Consider the following 22,350-nt stretch of genomic DNA (forward strand, 5'->3'; position numbering starts at 1 on the left):
TCTCACAGCGGAACACTGAGAGACATGAGTACAGAAGATACAGTGCACATCAGTGTATTCCTTGCTTTTATTTACAGAGTCACTGTGAGATGATTTCCCCAAGAGGCCTGTTCAATATTTCAAGAGTTCTCACAAGAGTAAACAGACAGTAAATAAAGACACTACTTGCTGGGCATTTGAAAATTGTGGCTATGTATTTTATGCAATGGTCCCTTTGAAGGGAAATGTTTTGACATCAAATATTGAAGATAGCAAGGACTGTAAACTTCACACTTCTTCTAGATCCAGGGATATAAAGAACCCTGTCTACCAACACATGGGATGACAAACAGACCACAGTGATGTAGCCCCAAGAATCAACCTTCTCTTAATGTTCAGTATCATTCAGGAGTCTAATAGATATACAGCTCTTGTTACCAGGCAGTTTCTCATTTCAAATTCCCCTCGACACTGTGCAGCGTGAACATTTCATCACATAACCTCAGCTTTTTTCTTAAAGCAGGGCTCAGGGGTGGTTACTGACATTTAAGTCAAATAAAATTATGGGAATTTTTACAGGTAGGATATCATGGATATTAATATGAATTTATCTATTTTTCAGCTGAAATTGATGACATGAACATATGCTATGTTCTGAGAGACGGCGACAATGCTACAAATGACATCTTCTATTTCTCAATTGAAGACAATGGTAAGTTACTTTATTTAAACATGCCTTCTTTAAGTTATACTCAGTTGAAAGCACAACATAATGGTTGAAATAATTCCTTGTTATGATGACTTTGGAGGATGAAATATTGAATTATGTACACTGTCTCAAGATTAACTTGAAACTCAGCTTTCTCTAAAAGGGAAAGGAGCAGCTTGCATGCACCTTTATAATGTGTCTAATTTAGCAGAGTTATTAAGCAAAAGTTGTGCACAAATTGGAGAGATTTCCAGAAGAATTCACACATTTTCTTGTTTCAGCATGGGCAAATGGGAAAATAGGCATGCAGTGAAGAAGAAGCCAGGAAAAGTAAAAAATACGTTTTTTATAGATAGCTTTTGGATCTATCATGCTCTGTTGATTTCCACTCAACCAACAGCAAAAAATTTGAATGTCACAGTTGCCATGCTTATTAACCTTGTATCTGAACATTCATTGTAGTCTTACTGTGCAGTAGAGACTACGCAGCTCAGTCTTATAACACCCCGTCCATTATTTTTTCATGCAAGGGCCTCCTGATTTAGAAAGTAATGATTGATTTAGCAAGTAAGTAATTAGTAGAACAATTAGCGAAGACTTCTTTCTACATGTAATCATGCACAGGCTCAATGAATGGTTTGAGGCAATCATGCCGGTGTTGTCGATTAGCAGAAGCAGCGTGCCTGACAGTGTGTCCTTTCTGCTACCCTTCAGTGGTGATAAGTGAGCACAAAGGACCTCTCTAATAGGGGCCCTCTTTTCCCACAAGCACCTCAGTGGGCCCCTGTACACATTTTCTCATCTCTCGACTAGAGACTAATCTGTGGCTTCAATTGAATAATAGACAGTTGAACATCAATGCTAAACAGGTGGATGCGGTGCTAATGGGTGATGACTAAAATGCAGGGGGCAACTCCTTATTAGGAGGCGATACTGTACGACATTGTTTTACCTGAGCTGCTGGCAAGTGTTGAGCCCATGCAGAGCTCTTTTGTTGCTATTGGCTCAACTGGGGATCTCACAGGGTCTCTCTCTCTCTGTCTCTCTCTGTCACTGTCTCTCTTTCTAGCTTGCTCGATGCTTGATGACATATTTGTATTCAACACTGGTAGTTTATCTTCCATAACTGGCAATTAGATTTGCTTTTTACACTCCCTACAATCTTTTACATTGCTTTTAGACTTGATAAGTGGATTCAAAACAACATATGTCTTTATTTTGTTCTCTGTCATAGTTATGCACTCAAACCAAAACATGAAATTGCAACAGTCAGACACATCATACATCTCTAAAATGTCTTTGACGTGGGAATTGTGCTTCATGGTGGCACCTTAATGGCTTGACAAATTGATGAAGAGTCATGTTGGATGACCCATCCATAAGGACTCAACACGTACTGCACTGCAGCTTGCGAAGCAGTCAGTGAAGGTTTTTTTTAATAAGATTTAAGCTGTGCTGGTGGCTGCCCTAAATCCCCAGACAGAGCCTTCAGCGCTTTGAACAGTCATGTCGGGGAGGAGCTGAATGGTGTACGCTGGCACACAGCTGCACTCTGTCATGTTCAGCAGTGGAAAACATTCTCCTCAGCGCTTCAAGTTCATTGGGAAATTTACCAACTGCGATTGCCAATTTTTTAGGGTGAAAAGTTACTTTTCATGTCGCAGCTGTTCGGTGTGATTCCAGGAGTTTGGAATCAACGGCTGTGATGAATCATAAATGTGTGCACTGTTATGGGTATATGTATGAGCTCGCTGTTGACTGCTAGTGTGCAACTAAATTTTGTGGGCATATATATGTATTTCAGGTTGGTGGTTGTGCTCACAGTACATACATACAATACTACTAGAGAGAATTGAAGCCAGGGCTGCAGCTAATGATTGTTTTCATTAATCTATTTTTTTTAATTAATTGATTATCATTTAATCTATAAAATAGTGAAAAAACAGTTTAGTATAAAGTGGCATCTTCAAATAGTTTCTTTAATCCAACTAAACACAAAGATATTCAATTTAATTTCTTTTACAGCAGTATTAAACAGATAATCCTCTCATATGAGTGGCTGGAAACAGAACATTTTCAAAAAAAGATTTTGCCCTATAAATTACTTACTAATTACTACTCAACAATTAATTATCTCTTTTGCTGTAGATTCCTTTTCTGCCAATTGAATGATCGATTCATTGACTAATTGTTTCAGAACTAATTGAAACCACAGACATTATCTATTGTCACTTTGCCTGTGCTCCCAGGCAAGTTTACTGTACTGGGATCAGTGCCCCACATAACTGATTGTTATAGGATTTCTGCTGCCTCCATATTCAATCCAAAAATAAAATGACTTACAATCCGCACTAATTACAGGGCAGGGCACTAATTTACTCTTGGCATGTTTTTTCACAAAGGGTGTATGAATGGAAAGTGCCAAGCCATTCATTACATGCTATCCAAATACTTATAGAAGTTAGACATCTGACCACAACATTGTTTGAGCTGTTGAGGCTGAGATCATAGTTTCTCTGAGAGATTGATTGTCTCAGTACAGGGCACAGTCTTGGCTCTCTTAAACCTAGCTGCCACGGAGTTCTTCTTGGCATCAGTTCATCTGCTGCTTGATGTGTCATTTTAACTATAAATGGAGAGCTCACGCCGAAATTTCACAAATTTGAAACTGCCTTGGACATAACCAGCTTTTGTCCAATATTTGGCACAGTTCTATATTGGCTGCAATAATGACCTTTGGTTTGAGCATGAGTAAATTGTTTTGTTTAGCTGGATAAATTATGCTTATGTAATTTAAACTTGAAGAGAAGTTGCTGTTTCACTCAATTAACTTGGCTACATAAAGACAACAGATGGGCTTTTTGCCACAAATAACAACATGACAATTAGGCCACATACCAAAATGCTTATCATTTTTAATTAATGAGTGTCACAATAAAAAGATTCTTACTGTGTGACTGAAACATTGCTACTTTGGTAACACTTTCTATGTCTACAATGCATTATAAACATACCTGCATATTACAATGCATATAATTACAATGCGTTATAATAAGCTTACAGCACTGTATAATTATAGTTATAAGAACTCATAAATGCTCATAATTCTTTATGACAATAATCATTATAAAGCATTTTATAATGACTTATAAGGTCAAGTATCATAATACTTCATAATTGCTGGTCACTCACTGACATTTTTTTTGCAAGGTGTATCATCATAGTGTATTATATTTCTCATAGTAGTAATACATTATAATTATTTTATAATGCATTTATGCATACTTATCACTTACCAAGTTTTTTGAAACGTTTACATAAAAGTAAAATGTACTGATACTGGTAATTGTTTCAGTTATTATCTATAATTTGAATCAACTGAGTCTTAAAAGTGAGTTTTTGGGGAAAAAGTACATTAGTGAAATGTAAATGTCCATCATTCAGTTGTTCATCATCAAAAAATTGTGTCAGTACTCAACTCATTATCTGTTATGACCCATTAAACAAATAAATTAATTTTACCATGTTTTGCATAGATTTAATGATATTTTTTTCACTTTACTTAAATTAAAAAATGACCACTTATAGTGACTTATAACCAGCTTGTAATGTATTATATCTGCCTATACCTCAGGAATTTCATTACTTCATTTAAAGCACCCAATGACCACTTAGAGTAACTTATAATCACATTACAATGCGTTATAACATGATTATAACATATTGCAACTATGAGAATTATAATACATGGTCCTTGTAAAAAAATGTCAGTGAGTGACCAGCAATTATGAAGTATTATGATACTTGATCTTATAAGTCATTATAAAATGCTTTATAATGTGTTATTATTATTGTTATAAAGCATTACGAATATTTATGAGTGCTTATAACTATAATTATACAGTGCTATAAGCAGATTATAATGCATTATAAGTATGTTTATAATGCATTATAGACATGAGCGTCATAGAAAGTGTCACTGCTATTTCTAACCCTGTTTTGGTAGAGCAAACCTCAGTATTATACTAATGTCGCCTCGAATTTATACTGCGCATTCTTTATAATAGTCAACAGCTTTTTAACTTTTCATCTGTAATTTGTGGACTTCTTGTGTTATTTTCTCGTCTGTCTCCAGTTTCTCTTTCAACTCTGAAAGCTGCCACCGTGTGCCTTTACAGCTGTATTTAAGGTGCTTTTGCCAAACAGGAGATGACAGGGCTTATTTTCTCAGAGCTGCTTGTGTGTCTCGCTATTTGTCAAGCTTGTCAAAGCTTTGAATGAATAATCACTAAGGACTGAAATTACACATATTAATTTGTGGGTGTCTGTTTACTGTTTTTGAGAAACATCACACCTGGACAGAGAAGTCACAAACAGAGGGTGTGGGCCAGAAACCTCTTTAATTACTTAGAAAGTGTCTTGTTTAGAACGAGATTGGTATCTGGGTGTTTGTGTTTCCACGTGTGTATGCGTGTGGTGGGGAGGGGGCTGCTCCTGTCATTCTAAGTCAGTTAATTGCTGTGTTTCGGTGGACTCCAGCCCTCCCCTTGTCTCCTGAGGATTTGGGTGCATTCAGGTGAGCTTACCTGAACACACACAAGCCCTGGCATTCCCAGGCAGGTTGTTTGTGGAGCTGAATCCCTGTCTGCCTCCAGTCAGTCAGTCAGCATCAGGGATGTTCCTACTGACAGACACACTACTGTGGCCTTTTGTTTTTCATTCCAGGCACTCACTACCACCCCTTTTTTCTTTCATGGAGCTAAAAAGAGGCAGCAAAAGATTATTGATTGTTCAGTTCATAGAAATGTGCTACCTCTGAAGGTCAAACTCCACAGCTATGTCCAACGTTCCCCTCCTGTTTCCCATTTGACTAGCAAGACTTGTTTAGTATTTAAAGTGCATAGAGTATGTAAATCAATAATTCAGATTTGTAGTGAAATCGGTCTGCAGTGTAAAACACAGAGCAAATTCCTGACTGGAACATTTTTTCTTACATGGCAACCCTGAAACAGAGACGAATGTCTTTCCTCTCCGGTTTCCAATGCACAAATTTCTGCAGCACCTACCTCAACAAGCATGTTTTGTTTGTTATTTCTGCTTCATGGAACAGGATAAGTTCAGGTCACTGCTGGTACCGTGACCTAATAAATGCTCCGAACCTTTTCAGCCTGCAGTAACATCTGCCGTAAATTGTCTATATCTCCCATGTTATCGGCAAGTAATCGCTCGGGACACCAAGTGCATACTTGAATCCATCTCCCTTGTCTCCACTCCTGTCTAATCCCAGGTTAGGAGGGATTAGCTTTCTCCCCGTAGCGTGCTAGAGCACAACAGAAGTAAGGGAGGACATGCACTCACATGCAGTTGTGAGGTTAGTATAGACTTTGTGTATGGTATAATATCCCCATCACAGTGCAGGTGATGACTCTGCAGTTTCTCTCGGTGTTTCTATCCTGTTATTAATGAAATTGTCTTCCTCTACACTTTTCTTGTGGGGTGGGGGGGCGGGATGTGGTTTAGCATTCCTCTGTCCTCAGCAAATTACATGGCTGGTCCAGTTGTATTTTAAAGTCCATCTGTGTTGCAGTCAATAAAATATTAGGTAGTAATTTTATTGTTATGGAAAAATGTTTTGTGATAAAACATCTGTGAGTAGATTACAGAGCGATTCCTGGGTAACAGCTGCTTCACTTTGGGTATTAAAAAAAACTGAATTACAGAGAGGACTTAGGCCATTTGTTTTAGATGGAGAGTGATTTGGGCGGCTCACTGGTCCCTTATGTCCTCAGTGGTTAACTTTTAAAAAATTTTCACTGGTCTGCATTGCGGTTATATTTTTCAATGCTTATTTTCCAGCAGCAGTCATTTCTATTCAACACAAGAAAACTTGGTGGATCTGCAAGTTTATCTTCCTTTAATGTGCGTGTGATGTGCAGAGACGCCTTAAGTAAAAGCATACGTGGATAGTGCTGCAGTGACTAACCAAACAAGTGAAGAACCTGTGCTCATCGGTAAGAGGGTGATGAAACATTTATTGTAATGCAACAAACTTGAACCAATGTAATTCCTCATAGAAAAAAAAAAAAGATTAAAAAGCCTTTATTAATGATTGGCTCATTCTACATGGCGAGTAAGCCAAAACATGTTGGTGAAAGCTTTATTGAATTATTTATGAAATGAATTATCCATTTCATTAATGCTTTTCCTTTTTTCCTGGGGTTTCTGTCTGTTGGATTTCTATTAGCAGATGTCTGTTATTTTCATGTTTCTTTTTCTCCATTGCATTTTTTTCTATTGCGTGCAGATTACTTTTAAATACCCCATGTTTAGTCATAAAATCATCTTCTGCTTCTGCATTTATGATAGATAATGATTTAGAAAAGTGAATAGCAATATTTTATATATATACATATTTCATTCTGGTAGTGATTGTATATCACATAGTATTGAAACATGCTGAAATGCTGCTCGTAAGACCCTCTTGCACTGATGTGCCCTCATTTTCCCTTTGGAAAACAGAAGGGAAACCCGACTTGATGATTCCTTCCCTCTGTCTTAATATGCTGCTAAAATAAGTGTGTGGAGCCAAGGTTAACAAAGCAAAGGCGAATTCCCAGCAGTATAGAAACACCAGGCCCAGGCTTGTTCCCTGGATGATGATATGTCGTCATACCTGCCTTAGGATATCGGTCTAGCAGAACTGAGGTTGTTCAAGCACTGAATTTGTAGACAATCCCTCTTTTTTGAAAAAAGGCTCACAGACTGAAGTTTGTGATATCAGTCAGGAGTCACATCTACTCCAGAAAACTTATTATGTGTGTCAAATATCACATTTATAAGCAATTTTTCTTACAATGGCAACAGGAAAGGATTAAGAATGTGTAAATCAAAAACTGCACAATGGGAATCTTTCACTTCTATGATGAAAGTGAAACTAAAATCTCTCACATATGGGAGCATCAATATGTGTCTTGTTTTATTTTTGGCCGTAAGATATCAAACGATTCAATGAGACCGTGTTTTGAGAAATGTGATATTTCCTCTGCAAATCAGCGGTGCTATAGTCGTCGCTGTGTCTCTCTCTTCACAGAAGCAGAGCTTTTGTTCAATTTTGCAAAATCACTCTGGATAATGTGTTTTTGGCCCCTGAATCCCAGCAGTGTGCCGGAGCTGCTCCTCTCAGCCCTGCTGCATGATAAGCCTCTGACAGCTGGGCTAAGGCTGTAGTGTCACAAGTCTCTCCAGCTGAGCCTCAGTTTCAGAATTAGAGTCTGATGCAGGCTACACCTCCTTTGTATACACGTTTTATGCATACACACACACACACTCACAAAGCATCCACCATCTATCCATCTCAGGGCCAGCTGCCTGATCCCATAATCAAAGATGAAGCTGGCACTGCTAAAATGTTGCATCAAGATGCTGGGCATCAAATACAGTTTAATTGATAACTGCTTTGTCTTTGATTTCAAGCTGTTGTGTCTTTTGATTAGAGTGCTATGATGTAGACCAGGAAAAACACCAGCTCCTTTCATTTTCATATCATCAGCATTTCAGTATGCCAAGAAAATATATACAGTAGAGGGGAATTGAAAATGTAACATAGTTTGAAGTGAACTCTCTTGAGAAGGTTTTCCTTTCATATGAACCTGATAGGAGTGTGTCTTGAGTAACAGGGTTCTCATCTCATAAAAGGTGTTGATGAAACCCTTTGGGGATTTTATGTGTGGATAAAGCTTCGTCTCACCACATCCTCCACCACCTGCTTTCCTCCATAAGTGAAGCCTGATAGGAAGGATATGAGAAGTTATCTAGTTGAAAAATGGGAGGGAAATGCAGTCAGAGGAGATGAAAGATAGAAGTGCTCTGTTGGTCCCAGTATTGGTGGGGGCAAGGCGTCAAGCTGCTTCCTGTCGCCTGTAGCGATGTCATGAATGTGCTGATGTGCAGTTCATCTCTCTAAACACCGCCTGTGTTGACAAGTTGTGAGGGATCAAATGTAGAAGGTGAGCCTTGCGGGTATGCAGCTTCATCTACATATGAATAGAAATTATTTTGATATTTACCATATACTTGATTAGCTGTAAACAAAAAGCGTGCTGCTGGTTTGCATGTGAAGTATGTATCCGACTTCCGTTTCTAAAAATATATGACAGTCTCAAACTGTATGGTTATCTAAGTCAGGGAACATTCCCATCTTTTACTTCATGTTCCCCTCTAGCACCTACAGTTCATCTCTGAAAAGTCAACTTTTAACAAGGGGCTAAAAAAAAACTGGTTTCCAGTTGCAGTGCTTAAAAGAGCGATCATCAAGTGACAAGTAATGCAAGTGAAAGCTAGCCATGTTTTGTGTTAAAATGTACATGGCGTCCTGTAAATCAATCATAGTCTCTTTTTACAGAGCTATAGGCAGCATATACTGTATCTCACTAAAACAGTCTGTGCTTTTTAGCTGTTCCAATTTCAGCCTGTGCACCACAGTTGTTTTTTTCTAATTACCTATTTCAAGTATTTTTATGAGAATATGTATACATATAAAATTGTATTTGATGCATGGGTGAGTTGTTAGAGCAGTGTTTTCTTATCAAGTTGTATTCTTTTTGTTTTTCTTCCTCATGTAGTGTTGAGAAAACCAAAAAGCATATATGGAACAACCAGGGAAAAGTCCAGAGCTCAGATCAACCCTTCCCCTGTGAAGAATACTAAGGAATGTCTTGCTGCTTGAAATTAACTACCATGCCTGGGCTTATCTTGGTTTTCCAGGACACAGGCTTGGAGTGAAGAGTTACATATTAGCAAGCAAATGTTACTAGGAAAACAATGAAAGGCCACAGGGTGCATGTCTAGACAACAAGTCAATCTGATACAGTAGTTACATTCAGCTCATTAAATCCCTAAGTAATTGCCTGAAGCCAGTACAATTACCATAAAAAATATTATATAATACTTTAAAGGTTATCACCGGTCAATGAGTCATGTGCAAGAATAGTTTTTTTTTTTTTGTGAGTATTGTACATCATTGCAGTGAGGGAACATTTAGTGCTATTGGGGTGATGTGAACCTTTGTGATAGTCAACTAACATATTTAATTTGCACTTAACTTACCCTCTAAAGAGAGTTGATAATTTTTTAAAGGGCATTCAGTGTCTGTGAGTTAAAATGTCAAAGATAGAGCTGCAGGCTATAATGCAACTTCTGCCCACCTCTTGTGTTTATCCCCTTTGACATTTAACTTTTGTCCTTCAGATCTAATAGTTTTCAGTGTCAGTGAGATAGAACTAATCTTATTACTTTATTCCATTCCTCAGGGGTCCAGGTGTTGTTCTCCTTACACCAGGTCGTGCATCATTGTGCGTCTCTTAATACATCAGACAGGCACATCCGGAAACTTTGGCTTGCAACACATTTCCGCCCCTTTTTGGGGGAAAACAAATGGCACTTGCCATAGATTTAATGTAAAATAGGGGCACAAAACAAAAGCAATAGAAAACCACCGGAATTAAATTAGTTTATAAATGACCCAAAGACACTATGTCAAAGAAATATATGTTCACTCTGCCTGCAATAGAATGCGCAAGATACATTGAAAAGATTAATTTGATCCGTCTTCAGTCATGTCCCTTCAGTCTCCCAGTGTCAAGCTGCTGAAATAACCCCACTTAGTGGCCTAGGTGTCCTACCCGGACAACTTTATTGAGTCTCCAGGTAAGCATATAGTGCAGCAGTGAAATATTTTACTTTTCAGTCCTGCTCTACAAATAGTATGCTAGCTAGCAATAACACTGTGCTCCGACAACTGACCTAGCTACAATATAGCCTATAAATTAGCCTGGTCGGTCTAACCTCAGCCCCAACCAGTAACTGTTAACCTACAAGGAACCCGGGCCCCACTACAACCTATGCTTTATATAATGTAGGTACAGGAGGCTATGAATTTTTATATAATTATTAGCTACCTTGATTCTGCGAATTGGATAAGCGCACACAGGCATTCTACCACTGTCCTGCCTTTGCAATATGTGCTGTGGCTGACAAGCATCTGTGCTCCTAACATTAGGCTACAGCTGTTAATATTAAATTCATGGAAGTACAAATGGTTTGTCTTTGCACCCCTAAAATAAGCTAAGCTAATCTTACAGGGTCAAGTAACACAGGTGACTCATTTCACACACTGGCAAATGAGCGTTGCAGTGGCTAACACATAAGCAAATAGAATAGCATAGCATGTCCTACCTTAGTGGCCAGAATACCTCTCATTAGTGCGCTCTTCTCTGCCGTCTTGTCAATAATTCCATCCCAAAGCCATTAGAAGGTCCCTTTTATTTTTATCAATGCCTGCTTTCTCTTTCTGATTTATATAACTTGGAGCCATGAAGCCCCTCTATCAGGATCTTTTATTGTTCTTCTTTATTGTTGGTGCAACCACCTACACAGCAACTCTTCGGCACAGCATTATTAATTTAAACTGGTTGTTAAAGTAGAAGTTTGGAGACATGTTTTAACTTCTTTTGTTCACGCTGTTGCTGTCTAAGCGGGACGCAGGATTGTTTTCCCCCAAAAAAGGGGCGTGGTGATGAGCGCCTACTCTGGATGACCTATTGCTGGTCTGATTTATGGCAGCTCGGACATAGAAAGCAGCTTTTGGAAGCTCATGAAGTTTATATTTAGAAGTTTATAAAAGCTCATGAGTTTTTAACACACTCATGAGCATTGCTGCTCTTTAATTCAGTCATCATCTTCAACAATGTAACGCCTTGCTGTATTAAGTCATTTGCAAACTCTATGACTGACAACCTGTATTAGACATTAATATTCTTTACTTATTTACCATTTCGCCCGGGAGTTATAAACCAGTGATTAACAGACATCTTTTAAGCTTAAGAAAACAGAATTTGAACATTTTGTTGCTGCCTTTGTTTTTTGAACACTCATGTGACATACAGTTTTCATCACTACTTCTTTGTAGGCAATCTGATTGAGCACCTTAATGCTGTAAGAGTATACAGTAGATTAGACTGATACATAGCCTATACTTTATTGTGTTAATGTAGCCTATATCACAGCTTATGTTTCCCTGTTCAGCACTAGAAGGCTGCACAGTACACCCTGATGGCAGACTTTACACAGCATAATCCACTTCTGATATCTACTATCTACTACTTCTCATATTATGCAGTTTGGTATTCTGTGTCCCTACACACTAATTTATTTGTTTTATGTGCAATACCAGCCTTATATCAATCAGGTTACAGAATTAATCAAAGCAACAATCAGAGTGTCTCTGACTTCACACCAGTAGCTCTTTTGAGCTTTTTTCTTCAAAGATATTCAGAAGTTGTTTTTACAGTGATTCAAACGCAGAGAGAAATATTTTTGCAGTTTGAGTGTATAAATGAAATTTTGCAAGGTCCTCAGAAGTAATCTTCTGTACATAATTTTGAACCTTGAGTTTGTTCCGCTGTGAAGACTAATCTTTAGCTCAATATTACAAGAAGGAGACAATAACAACACTAAATCCTCAGACATTTTCTCCCCTCTTTTCATGAATGCCCATGCTTATCTTTAACATGCAGGTTTGCATAGTTCTACTTGAAGGCTTCTTTTCACCAGTCATAAACAATGAACCAAGAGTCATTTAACACTTCTTTAGGAATTAACATCTCAGCTTTTCAGGGAGCATTTTCCTCTCAGACGAAAAACCTTTCTACATTTGAGGATTTGTAAGTCACAACTGTGAAATGCAGCTGAAACATGTTGTTATAAATGAAACTAATGGAGGCCGGCCCTGAGAACAGCTACGACAAACACTCAGCTCTATTAGTATGGAGCTCATGAGTCTGTGGGACTGGGATGCGGTTTTATATTCTATGGCCTCACACTGCTGCTTTCAGCAAACAGTCCACCATTATACGGTCTGACAAGAGAGCAAACACTGTGCATTCAGGGGTCAAGAAAAAGAACGTCCCCCTCTCTTTATCAAGTCCCTTCATCCTGCATCCTTATGTTACTTTGTTTTCTCTCACATTTTCACACTCCCCCTTGTATCTCCTTGTTATTTCACTAACTCTGTTCTTCTCTATTCAGTCACCAGCACCATGAAAGAGTGGAGGTATAAAACATCCACATGTAACAATGCAATCATTTCAGCCCCTGAGATAGAGACAGATTTTTCTCTTAATGAGCTCATTTTTTTAGGCAGGAAGTGTCTGACATTTTCTTTTATTATTTAAAGATAAGCTCAAAAGGGGTGACACGTTATTATTTTACAACTTGCTATTAAGGAAGGTATTATTGGGTTTATATATAATGTTTAAATGGTAATAGATATATTTTGCAGGTTTCCTCTTTTATTCATCTTAATGGAGACTTTCCAAAGCTACTCTAGTAACTTTGGCCCTGTGGCTGTCGTACTGTACACAATTGACTGGTAATGAGCGAGAAACTCTTGATTTTAAATCCACAATGACCTTTACATGTCAATTCTAGAGAAAAAAAACCCTGCAGCTACTAATTCAGCCTTTTGTTGTTATTTCCCCTACTATTGAGACTTCAGGCTTTTGCTCTTTAAACCGTGTAGCTGACTGTTAATTAAGTCACTCGAGGCTGCATCCTCTTTGACAGGCAGGAATGCCATTCAAGGGCAATCAAGGAATACTTTGTCTGACCTCACCTACACAATCAAACAAGCAAAGCCCTCAGCAACGACTTTTATACCTCTTTTGGATGGGTTCCGAAAACTCAAGTTCGACAAATTGATTTTTTTTACTTGCTTGTACAGAGATACAGGAGAGTTTGACATTTCATCTTTTCAGTTTTCAGGCCTATAGTTATCATCCCGCTGAACAAGGCCAAACAACAAAATGTTTCTTACAGTCTAGATGTCAGTGGAATATGAATTATTCATATGTACCTTATGTATTTAATGGTGGGTTGAGAATTTGTTTTGAATCCTTCACCTTTCTATGCCTCTCTGCTGGCGACAGCCGTGGCCGGAGGCATTATGTTTTCGGGTTGTACATCTGTGCGTCCATCCGTCCCATTCTCGTGAACATGATATCTCAGGAACGCCTTGAGGGAATTTCTTCAAATTTGTCACAAACATCCACTTGGACTTAAGGATGAATTGATCAGAATTTGGTGGTCAAAGGTCAAAGGTAAAGGTCGCTGCGACCTCACAAAACACGTTTTTGGCCATAACTCAAGAATTTATATGCTAATTACGACAAAGTTTCACACGAATGTCTAATAGGATAAAATGAATAAGTGATGACATTTTATATCCAAAAGGTCAAAGGTCAACTTCATTGTGACATCAAAATGTTCAGCGAAAACAGTTTTCTGGCCATTATTCAATGCCATAACTGAGGAACAGAAGGGGAAATTATGACCATATTTCACATTTGGTCGGATACTGAATTGGTGACACTAATCTTGGGTGCTCACCTTGAAACTATGGTGATTGTATTGATCTTCTGTGCTGTCAGGATGAAGATGTGTGTGAAGCATGTTTTAGAATTTATAGCTTCTTTGCAGCGACATGCATATCTGAAGCATTGTCTACTATCATCGCTAAAACTTTGTGTTCTTTCAGAATCGGCTTTATTGGCCAAGCATGTGAACACATATAAGGAAAATACACTTAATACCTTTTATTGAATTCCTTAAGAGTCTTCACTACAAATTTTATGAGTCTTGACTGGTTGGTGAAAGCATTCAACTGCGAGGAGGTATTTCTAGTTAGCTAGTTAATGATTGGAGCTTAACCAAAAAGAAGGGAAAACTTTTCATAACTTGTGCCAGACCAAGTCTGAACAGTCATTTTTACAGCACTAGTGATGAAGCCATGATCAGGGATAAGTCCTGATCTTGGCTGCTCAGCAGGACACCTTGTGCCCTTGGTTGAAAATCAGCAAACCGCGACAGAACAGATCTTCTGCAAGGTCGTACATCCAGAGTTGACCGCTTGCTAATCCTTAACGTGTTTGGAAAGATTCTGTTTCAACTAATGTTTCCAGGCGAGGCTAATAGGATTATACTTAAAAACCCAAGATGTTTGCATGTACATGATGTCAGTCATTTCTAGACAGAGAAATATTGGCCCTAGCAAACATCCAAAGGGCAGTTATGCTGTTTTTTTCATATCTGCACTTTGATTCATATGCTTTTTATCAATTTAGTTTTTCATGTTCCTCATGACTTAAAAAAAAAAAACAGAAGCCAAAGAACCTTCAGCTAAAGTGCTCCCATGTGGTTTTTGTGTGAAGTGTTTTCTGTAGCAGATGACAAATGACGTCATCTATGGCAGTTGTGTGAGGACACTGGAGCGTGGAGCAGAAGTCCCAGGACAGAGTGACCTTTCCCTACAATCACACTGTACAGTATTTCCTCAGCCACATTTCTCTCCTGGGCCACAGATAAAGGAGCCCCATTGGAAATAAGAGCTCTGGGAATTCCTCACTGCCTTTCCGCACAGAGGAGGGGCTCTTACTTTGTGACTGAGGAAGAAAGTTGCTAAGCGGTTTCCACAACAACCTTGTGCTGCAATTTGGAATCAAATGTAGAAAGTGTAGGGACAAGGTGAAGGTTATTGCTTTACTTAAAAGCCTTCTTATTGTCATTCCTACTGTGGAGGACAGCATTATAAGAGCACTAAAGCACAATTTCAATTTACAGAAAGCACATTGAAATCATAAACTATAAATTTAAGTGCTGTACTTTGGTTAGTAACCAACATCCACAGCATTTCAAAATATGCCCTTGTTCCCATGAGCCATTCAGTTTTCTTTGCTCATCCAACCATCACTGTTATGTGTTGACTCTGAGCAGTGGAATTAGTAGTTTGCCAGTCTCCAGTTTCAGCCCTGGCCTGCATAAAGATGAATAAATGAATAAATATATATCTGTTAAGTGGTAGAAAAATTGTGCCAAGTAAACAGTGAACTATGATCCACAAGGCATAAAAAATCTGTGTTTAAAACTTCAGCACAACCAGCATAAGTTCTGAGTGTATACAGTGGGTGTAATATGTAACAACTTCATTCCCTCTGCATTTATTATCCTGTATTCGTAAAACACCCTCTAAACAGTTATAGAAGTAAGACATTTAACTGAAAATTTGAAAGAAAGTATTTCTATCTGTTGTATGTCAAATTCGGGAAAAAAAAGTACTAAGGGTTTAACCACCTCTATAGTTGTGGTTCAGATGTTAATCTCAAAGAACTTTCCCTGCTGAGAGCAAAGCCTTGCTTGCTTTAAGCCTTGCATGGCTCTCTGACCCAGCACTTTTGTTCAGAAGCGCCTTTGGCCTTTCTTTCAGGCACCTCAAATGTCGCCTCAGAGTGACCACTATGTCAGAGTGGACACAGAGGCGGCAGCAGCCAGAATGGACCCTGCAGAGCGGCCAAATTTACGGCAGACTAGTTCCCTGAAAGGCTGTGCTGGTAGAAAAGGGTTTAGGGCCTGTGAAATCATAACAGTTCTAAATCTTTCAAGCCATGGCCCACTCCCCACTCGTTACTGCTGATACAAGGCTTAGGGTGATTAGACCATATAGCTCTCTCTCTCTGCTCTGCCATGTGCTTTCTTTCCTTCAACAGGATTATCATATCCCTTTTCCCTTAATTGGAGAGGTGAAAAATATGCTGGTATGGTGTGGTGCATTATGAAACCGAAAGAAAACTCATTTTAGAGTTAGTACTAGTTGATGATGGAATAGGTTTATGTTTGTCACAGATTTTTCCAAGAACAATTTTTGTCTGACTTGAATTTGAAGTCATCTTACCACTGTGTCTCACATTTTTTGTTCAAGAAACAGCATCGAGTTATTTAAAAAAAATCCCTCTACCATAAAAAATTGAAAACTTAACAAGATTAAAAGATTAAAGCCCCACTAACACCCCTTAGACACTGCAGTGTTCATCATACCCCACAATATAGAAGTCCTTGAGGGAACAGTGTGTTTGCATTTTTTTATTCTTTCAGTCCTGTTTGACTACAAATTTTAAGTTTGTCATTTTTATTGTTTGTTTGTCTTGTAACTTGTAAAAACCCATTGTACATGTCCTGCTCAGCACCAAACGGCAAACAGACACAGTTAGTGACTATTACCGTGTGAACATACATGGCTGCTGTAGTCAAGCATTTAGCAGCTAAAGAGCCAGATATTTTTCTCACGAGTCGGTGGAGACCAAAAACAAAGTTAAAAGAAACATAGACAAGAGAATATTTGACATTCACAGTTGGCCAGAAACTTGAATCCAAATGAATGTTGCTCTGTATGTGTAAATAATCAACTGTTTGGCAACAAGTTCACCATATGAAATTAAAAGGTGATGATATGTCAATGTTGTGCTCACAACTTATCTCCGCCAAGTGACCAAAAATCAGTTATTGCTGATTTAAAGTATTTACATGCATTTAAACAAATTAAGTGTGGACCAGGAATGTGTTCCTGGAATTTTAGCTTTCCATTTTTATGAAAGTAAAATTTGAAGTTTATTGGAAACAGGAACTAACTATTGGTCCTAACCCTATTAGACTTCCAGTCTCCTTTAACTGCATCATTAAAAAGTAAAAAGTAAAATGTGAGCATGTTGCTGGTCTTGTGCGCAATATTTTATCCATCTCTGTAATATGTTTCTTGACATTTTATTGCTACAATAGACTACAGTTATTGCAGATCAAGGAAATTGCACAGAAAGTCCATTTGCAGTATATGATCATTAAGTATTTTTAGATGCATTGTGTCTATTGAGCATGATTCACTGGCTAGTCCCAATTTATCCACCCTAATCAGGGTGATGCTGGCTCTGTGGGCGAAGGGCCGCCTGTCTGTCTGCCTGGCTGAATGAACAGACGAGGGTCCACAGGGCATCGTGGCCCCACGATGCTTGACAGTGACCAAATAAGGCCGTCTGCAACATGTGTGCAGGGAGGAGACAGGGGCACTAAGTTGGCACAGCCGAGCCTTCCACATTCTTTGGCTTCTCTCAAAAGGCTTCTGTCCCTCATGATACATCCGCCATGTTAGCGGACAGCGCTTGTGTTTAGCAGTGCAGCTACACGTACTGGACAAAGGTTTTTGTGACAGGCTAGTTATGATTTAGTGGTTAAATTATTATAGGTTTTACTTACTCTCTTTGTTTTAAATTGTATGCACTTTTCGGACACTATTATTTAGAGGGACTTTTGAGCGAAAACTTTACAAGAAACCAACAAGACAAAAGAACAGGCAGGCAGTCAATTCATTCACTGAATGAATTAAGATTATTAGCTCTGGCTTTGTTGGACTGCTGCTATTACCATGTGATTTTAATGGTAATATGGATATAATGTAGAAATACAGTCTAATGGTTAATGGTTATGCAGCTTACGCTAGCAGTGACTGCTGGTGATGTATGATGCTGCACTGAACTGCACAGCAGTGCACAGACCTGAACATAAGAGATACTGATATTGTCCTCTAAATTCTGTCTCAGTGCTGTGAGTGCTAGTGAAAGATTAACTCTGGTGTTTTCCTTGGGGCCTCTTTGAAGTGGACTTACCCCAACCCCTGCTTATCTTAATTAGAAAGAAATCTGGAGGAGTGAAGTGGTCCTCTGGAAACGAGCACCTTCACTCCCCAGCTACCCGAAGGCCACTTCGGCTTTACCAGGACTTTAATGCCTCCTTAACTCAATATTTGCTCATGTCATGATTTGATTGTATGTACTATAAACTGTGAACATAATTTATTTCCTCTGAGATTTGAAAGCACTGCTTTGGGAACTATTCCTCTTTAGACTTAGCTGGATATGAAAAATGAATAATTGATAGATCCACTTTCTGTTTGTGAATACTGTCACACTGTTCTCACTGTAGTCACAAGTCAAACAGGTGTTTAATGTAATTCATCTTGAAAGGGACAGCTGCCTCTTTGAGGCTTAGTTTGATGTCTGGGGCTGTTTCTTCAGTGTCATGTAAATAATGATGCAAAACACTCTTTAATGTTGTTATCAAAATGTGTGAGGTATTTTGGATGAATCCTACCGTTAAATAGTGCTGGAATGTCCCTGCCTGAGTGTTTGATTATAGAGCAATGATGCATAAATAATTTATTTTCTCCATTTTCTAGAATTATACTTCAGATCAAGTGTATAAATGGTGTCATAACTATTGCAAAGTCTGTGTGTGAATTCAGATAAATAGCCAAGACCTTCTCAGTTTCCATTACCTCAGAGGAGGACAGGCTCCTTCACGACTCAGAGATCACACATGCAGTGTTTACCAGTGGCATGCATGCCATGCTGCTGGCTTTAATCCAAATGGAGTAGGGAGGTCCTGTCATACACAGGTCGCCTGTCTCCAGAAGACTGATGTGGAACACACAGGAAGCAAAAATCCTCCACTGTGGTAGACCTCAACAATGCATGAGTTATTAAATGTGTCACTTGAGACATTTTCATTAAAAAAAACAACAAAAAAAACAACACATATTGTTTGTGTGGCTCTATTGCCAGCTGAAACAATACAATGGTGAATCAACCTTTACATCCGCAATATTTGCTGCTTTAAACACACATTGTTGTGCCAAAAATTGTTAACTCCAAAAAACTGTGAGCACACTATTTTTGGTCGTAGACTGAATTCTTATTGCTAGTTTTCCAAACAGTGTAACAAAGATCATGCTTGTTTGTGATTTTATTATGTTAGTCGAACTTAATCTGCCACCATCTGCTATGGTATTCTTGTCATTTATTCTCTCCTAATTGCTGTAAATGATGCAAATTTTGGCACAACAGTCATGAACCACATTACATGACTATCAGTGGTAATGGCAGCTTATTTGGAATAAACAGAGGAACTGGGTTTATTCACATGAGCAGTCATTTGATGGCTGTGCGGACGCACAAAAGAGCACTAACTATAGAAACTTAAAAAACTGAGAGCAAGTCTTCCAGCTAGACTATGTGGTTATTATTAAATCTACCATGTTTCACCAATTAAAAGAAGTTGAAGTTGAAAAGAAGCATGGGGTTTTAAAGGAAATACTGAGGCCAATTGTGAAGGAAACAATGCACACACAACTGTGTTGAAGTGGTGGCTCTGGAGTAAAAAAGAAGAAAAACCAAGCATCTCTTTTGAAACGGAGGGAGAAATTCCGTATTCATGAACATTTCATGTAATGTATACAACGAAATGATTCAAACATTTTGCTCATTTTGCATGCGAGAGAAAATAGAGCAGATTCTCGTCTCGTTTCTTTACACTTTCTGTAGCCTTTTGTCCCACTTACAGCTCAGTGTTGACATCACAGAGTCTGTCTGAAGTTCACTATGAACTGCATCTGTAAGTTCAAGGAACATCACCGTCTGTTTTCTTTATTTTTCTTCTCTTCAAGGTTTTTTAATAAAAGCCGTTAGTGTTGGTAATCATAAGTGCAAAGATAAATTAGAGAGAGGTGTGTTTCTTTAGCATCTCACTAGATTCTTCATATTTGCTATTGTTCATATCCTGTCTGGTAGAAAACATCAAAGTCCTTCAGTGTGTTCATTATGGATGAATGGAATTTATTCAACCTAATCATTCAAAAGAGTCGGTGCTCTCTGTTTGTCCTTGTGTGTCACACTGACTTTGTCCTTTTGTCCCAGTTAGGGGTCCAAATTATCAAAAAGCGTCAATGTCAGGGACATTAAGACAGAATATATAGACTGTTAGACCAAAAGAAAGAGATTTGAACAGGTGCAGAGGAGATTTCACATGTGCACACATTCAGACACGCAAACTCGTAAATGCACACACCCTCACACATAATAAAACTCCCAGGGTGAATGTGTATAGGTCTCACCGTGCCCATTAAGAAAGGAAATGGAAACAGTAGAGCAGTCATCTGGACGTGACAGTTTTACTGACCGTAACACCAGGGGTGGGGTGGGGTGGGGAAGAGACCCTCAGTCGTGCTTAACACAAACAAAAGCAACACTCTGAAATCACTGAACCACTGTCCCTGCACCCTCCCGGCAGTTTCACTTTTATTCCACCACTTTCAAAGCTGCCAGATGTTTAGCGGCTCAGTCAACTGGATCTCACCATCTTCATCCACTATGGCAGCAGGCAGCAGCTCTGTGTGGGCCGGTGGATGCATGCGGATTTTTTAGGAACCAATGAATAATTATTTAGACTGTTAGCCAGAGCTCTAGAAATGACATCATTAAAGTCTGCTGTGGTTTCTGTATGAGTCAGTGTGTGTGTGTACGTGTTTGCACATTTTTTCTTTTTATCAGTGTTTGTGTATCTGGCTGTATTTGATGCCTGTGTATGTGCGCTGCTTTGACTCTTTATGGTCAAACGGTAGCAGTGATGCCCTCCAGGACTGTAGCCTCTGCCTTTGAATCCAACTTCAAAAGGCAAGGATAAAATAACCCAGTTCAGACAGGAAACAGACACCTTTTATCTTAATTAGAAATGAAGCAATTAGACGGCACAAACCCCATTCCTTTTGCATAAGGGCTGTGCACCCCTCATACCTCCCACTGTGTGCTGGCTAGGAGTCTCAAAGTCAAGTCCTGAAGGTATCCAAGAAATACTTCTAATAAGGGTTATCCAAAACTGCAGTACCATCCCAGAGACAAATAAATATGCTAATATTCAAAACATGTTTTGGTTTATTAAAGCCCAGTTAGGCTATTTGATTTTGTGTTTTCCCCATGCTCTATGGTGAGTTTTAACTGTATTAACTGTTTTAACTGCAGGAGGCAACAAACTGAGGGACCAGCAGTTCCGTCTCAACTGGGCTTGGATCTCTTTAGAGAAGGAACACTACGTGGTGGATGAAGAGGTCAAGTTCCTGGAGGTGGTGCTAAAACGTCGGGGCTACCTGGGGGAGACTTCGTTCGTTAGTAAGCAGATACTTTCTGTTTTCATCAAGTCACTTATGTTAATGATCCAATCCAATGTGACGTAGAATACTCATTATTATTTCTTACATTTCTGTTTTAAGAGAGATAAGGTTTAATCTTGATTTGGACCCAGATCTGCACCAAAATATACATAATAAATAGCCTAAATAAATATAATACATAACTATTTTTAAAACACAAAAATAAATAAATAATACAAACCAAATAAATTAAGAAACAATAAAAATGCCATATGCCACCATTTGCCTTTTTTTTTTCCATTCAAGTAAGCACAGTAGATCTTAAGAAAATAAACAAATGTGTTCATGTTGCTGTGAAATCTTTAAAGAATTCCTGGTTCCACACCACAAACTCACTCGTTTGTGGCCTAACTCTTTAGTTACCTTGTTAAGTAACAGACAAAGCGATGAAAAACAAAGCCCCTTGACAAAAGACCATTTTTATCTGCCTTTTTTACATTTTAGAACACATACTGTGTGTTTGCTTAAAGCAGAGTGCCAGAGGCCTGCATGTTGATAGACAACTAAACACACACACACACTCTCTCTGATATAGTACATCCCTAAGGCTGACCCAGGCACCCTTTCGGGTCACACAGGTCATGACCTCTAACCCTTCTCCTCCAGCCAGTATTTACGTACCAATCACACAATAGTGCATGACAATCCCCTAGAGAGTGCATGTGCACATGAGAAAGGTCACCCGAAGTTGGTAGCCTCAGAAAAGCGCCACTCCAAATGTTAGTCGAGGCAATTTAATGGCCGG

General features: G+C 38.7%; 1 protein-coding gene across 1 annotated transcript in view; it reads left to right on the forward strand.

Annotated features, from left to right (window-relative positions):
- Positions 1 to 22,350, forward strand: part of frem2b (FRAS1 related extracellular matrix 2b) — a 61,187-nt gene that overhangs the window by 5,710 nt on the left and 33,127 nt on the right. Inside the window, exons 2-3 of the mRNA XM_067595194.1 lie at positions 602 to 691; positions 21,418 to 21,564. Of these exons, the coding sequence (XP_067451295.1) occupies positions 602 to 691; positions 21,418 to 21,564 (237 nt within the window). The remainder of the gene's footprint in view (positions 1 to 601; positions 692 to 21,417; positions 21,565 to 22,350) is intronic.

The sequence above is a fragment of the Thunnus thynnus genome, chromosome 7 (assembly GCF_963924715.1).
Source record: "Thunnus thynnus chromosome 7, fThuThy2.1, whole genome shotgun sequence".
Taxonomy (NCBI): domain Eukaryota; kingdom Metazoa; phylum Chordata; class Actinopteri; order Scombriformes; family Scombridae; genus Thunnus; species Thunnus thynnus.